Genomic DNA, 3673 nt, shown 5'->3' with positions numbered 1-3673 from the left:
TTAAAAGGATGATACATTTATTTCAGAAAGACAAAAGTAACATCATGAGAAAAGCTAAAAAGAAAATGTAAATTAAAACAGTTCTGACTTAATTTTCTTGTTTAAATGTTCTTGTTTTAATAGAAAGGCAAGTCCAGTCTCTATTCTTCCACATTAGTTGGAAACAGAAAAGAGTATTCAGCATATCTTAGGTGAGCTCTGAAACCAGTCTTTCCATTCTTTAAAAATAATTAATACTTTTTCAAGCCTCTAACAAACCCCATCAATATGAAGTGTGCTGTGCCAGCTCAGCCAAGGGTTTGAAAACCTGAGTGAGAGCGGCGAATGGAAGAAATGTCAGACAAGGAGAATAAGCTGGGTCTATGTTAATCTTCCTGTGCCTGGCTGAGGCCACAGAGAGAGATCCAGAGGCAAGGTGAGCCTTTATTTTATAGCCAGAGGTAAACAAGTTAGTGGTCACTATAGTTACACTGTTCTTGTGAGTTTCACTTGTTTTGGCAGCACTTGCTACATCTCCCTCAGCCCATTAGCTTCCCCGATAAGATCTAGGGAGCTTCATAAGGTAAACCCTAATTATGCTAAGAGGACTGTGCCCTCTAAGCTGGGACTTGTTTGTGGCTTTGCCAACAGGTCAGTCCGAGGCTTAATCCTATAGCTGCGCCCTACAATGAAGAAATATTATTGACCTTTTCTTTAAAAATGTGTTAAGAATCTACTCATTTCTTATCCTCTGACTCTTTATGCCCTGGCTTAAGTTTCTGTCCTTTCCCAATTATCACAACTAAATGAACTCCCTCAGCATTTCCTACTTCCTTTTTCAGTATCCTACAATCTATTATTTGTACAGAGTTCTAACTTGTCATTTAATATAAAATTAGTTTAATCACTAATTGGATCAAAATTCTCAGGGTCCTTTTATCAATCAGAAGAAAGGGCAAGTTTTACAATGGTCTCTTAGTGGTTTTCAACCTTCTAGCGCCCTTTAAATGCAGTTCCTCATGTTGTGACCCAACCATAAAATTATTTTCGTTGCTACTTCCTAATTGTAATGTTGCTACTGTTGTGAATCATAATGTAAATATCTGATATGCAGGCAGCTGATTTATGTCTCTCTCATCGATGTTTCTAACTCTCTATCTTTCTCCCTTCCTCTCTGTAAAAAATCAATAAAATATATTTAAAAAAAAAAACAAAAAAAAAAGAAGAAAGCGCAAGTTTTACAATGGTCTCTTGGTGATTTTCATCAGGGTCCTTTTATCAATCAGAAGAAAGGGCAAGTTTTACAATGGTCTCTTAGTGGTTTTCACCCTTTAAATGCAGTTCCTCATGTTGTGACCCAACCATAAAATTATTTTCGTTGCTACTTCCTAATTGTAATGTTGCTACTGTTGTGAATCATAATGTAAATATCTGATATGCAGGATGGTCTTAGGCGACCACTGTGAAAGGGTCGTCCGACCACCAAAGGGGACACGACCCACAGGTTGAGAACCGCTGGTCTATATAGTCCTACAAGGGCAACTTCTGTTACAAGTTTATTATTATCTCTTTTATTTTCTAATCAAATTTTATTCTTTAACCACCTTTGATTCTGATGTTCCATAAAGAAAAGCAATATTGTCACTTAAGAACTGTTGCATTTACATTTCTCTCTCTGTGATATGATCTTCGCCCAGAGAGCCATATAGTCCACTCACTCATATCTTCAAGTGTTTATTTAAATGAAACCCTTACTGACAACCTTAAAATTTAAACTCTATTCTGGGTGCTTGTTCTATTATGTTTTAATATTGCTCAATACCATCCATCATATTATATAGCTTACTTCTCAAACTGCCTCTATAGTTATTTTGTCTTAGCTCCATAAATACAGAAATTTTGTTTATTACTCTTAACAATGTAAGTATATTTCCTTGAATCAATCTATTTAAAGAATCAGATATTTTTATATACATAAGATATTTTTTTGTGTGCCTATACCATGTAATTTTGAATAAAATATAGAGGCTAGTTTCATAAAAATAAATATTTAATGGAAGCAAAAAAAAAGCTACATGTGAGAACATATAGGAATGGCACCTAATCTGACTTTGAATATTTATAAGTTAATATCTGAAATATAAGCAAAAGGTAGTCATTTATTAGTGATATATTTTGTTTGAAAATAATAAATACTTTTCTTATTTCTATGCCTATCACACATTGATTCTTGTCCATTTCATGAAGGTAACAATACAAGATTAAAGCGATGACACTTAGTGTACATTGGCTAATACATAAGTTATTGCTACCATAACTTACAGTGAATTTTCAACAGAATGTTTGCACACATGTTCCAGGTTCTAGTTAGGGCATTTTTCACCTCCTTGTTCCTCAAACTGTAAATCAAGGGATTCAGCATGGGTATGACCAAAGTGTAAAATAAAGAGGCCATTTTGTCAGTATCAAATGAATGACTGGACTTGGGCTGTACATACATAAAGAATAGGGTACCATAGAATATGACTATGACCGTCAGGTGAGATCCACAGGTAGAGAAAGCCTTGTGCCTGCCCTCTGCAGAATTCATCCTGAGGATGGCAACCAGGATCAGAATGTAGGACACAAGGACTATCAGAAGAGATGAAACTAGAGTAAAAGCTGCAAAACTCAGAATGATCAATTTGATTTCATGTGTGTCTGAGCAGAGCAAAGATATCAATGGCAGACTATCACAGTAGAAATGCCTGATGACATTATAGCCACAAAAGGATGAAATAAAAATTTTAATGACAGCCAGCAAAGACAAAAAGACACTGTATAGATAGGGTATTGCCACCAGCAAGTGACATAATCTTTGTGACATGGTGACTGTGTAGAGCAGAGGGTTACAGATGGCCACATAGCGGTCATAGGCCATTGCGGACAGAATAAAAACTTCACTGGTGATAAACACACTGAAGAAAGTGAGTTGGGTAGCACACCAATTATAAGAGATTGTATGTTGATCGACAGCTAAATTTGCTAGCATTTTAGGTCCTACAGTTGTTGAGTAACCAAGATCAGTGAAAGCCAAGTGTCTCAGGAAAAAGTACATGGGTGTTTGTAGCCTGGAGTCTATCTTGGTGAGGATAATCATGCCCAGGTTACCCACCAAGGAGACTGTGTAAACAATGAGGAAGAGCCCAAAAAATGGAGCCTGCAGCCCTGGGAGGTCCGTGATCCCCATTAGAATGAATTCTTTCAACATTGTTAGATTGTGATTATCCATCCAGGCCATTCAGGAAACCTATAATGGGAATAAATACACAGCTAATCAATACATGTCATGAACTGTGACTAGAGATTTCCATTGCAATAAGTGATTAAAGGTTTAAATTTTTCATTTATGGCTTGTTGCTTTAAATGGCTACTCTAACAATTGACAGATCAATTACTTCTTGCCCTGCTTAGCGAAGCTCTTGACAGGTTTCTTAGATTTGACACAAAAGCACAAACAACAAAAGTAAAATTACAGAAATTAGTGTTTTGTCAAAATTATAAAACAGACTTTTGTGCACTGGAGGACATCATCAAATAATTAAAATGGACCCACACAAAGTAAAACAAATGCAAGTAATATATCTGTGACGGTTCTAGTGTATACAATATACAAAGACTTGTACAAATCAACAGCAAAATGGTAAACAACTCA

The 3673-nt window shown here is 35.9% G+C and overlaps 1 protein-coding gene across 1 annotated transcript; it reads right to left on the bottom strand.

The window, feature by feature from the left end:
- Positions 1 to 2287: 2287 nt before the first annotated feature.
- Positions 2288 to 3250, bottom strand: LOC102766127 (olfactory receptor 8K3-like). The gene has a single exon (XM_006756333.1). The coding sequence runs from the start codon at positions 3248 to 3250 to the stop codon at positions 2288 to 2290; it is 963 nt and encodes a 320-aa protein (XP_006756396.1).
- Between the last annotated feature and the right edge of the window lie 423 nt (positions 3251 to 3673).

The sequence above is a fragment of the Myotis davidii genome, unplaced genomic scaffold, assembly GCF_000327345.1.
Source record: "Myotis davidii unplaced genomic scaffold, ASM32734v1 scaffold874, whole genome shotgun sequence".
Taxonomy (NCBI): Eukaryota; Metazoa; Chordata; class Mammalia; order Chiroptera; family Vespertilionidae; genus Myotis; species Myotis davidii.
This window is presented reverse-complemented; position numbering and strand designations above follow the sequence as displayed.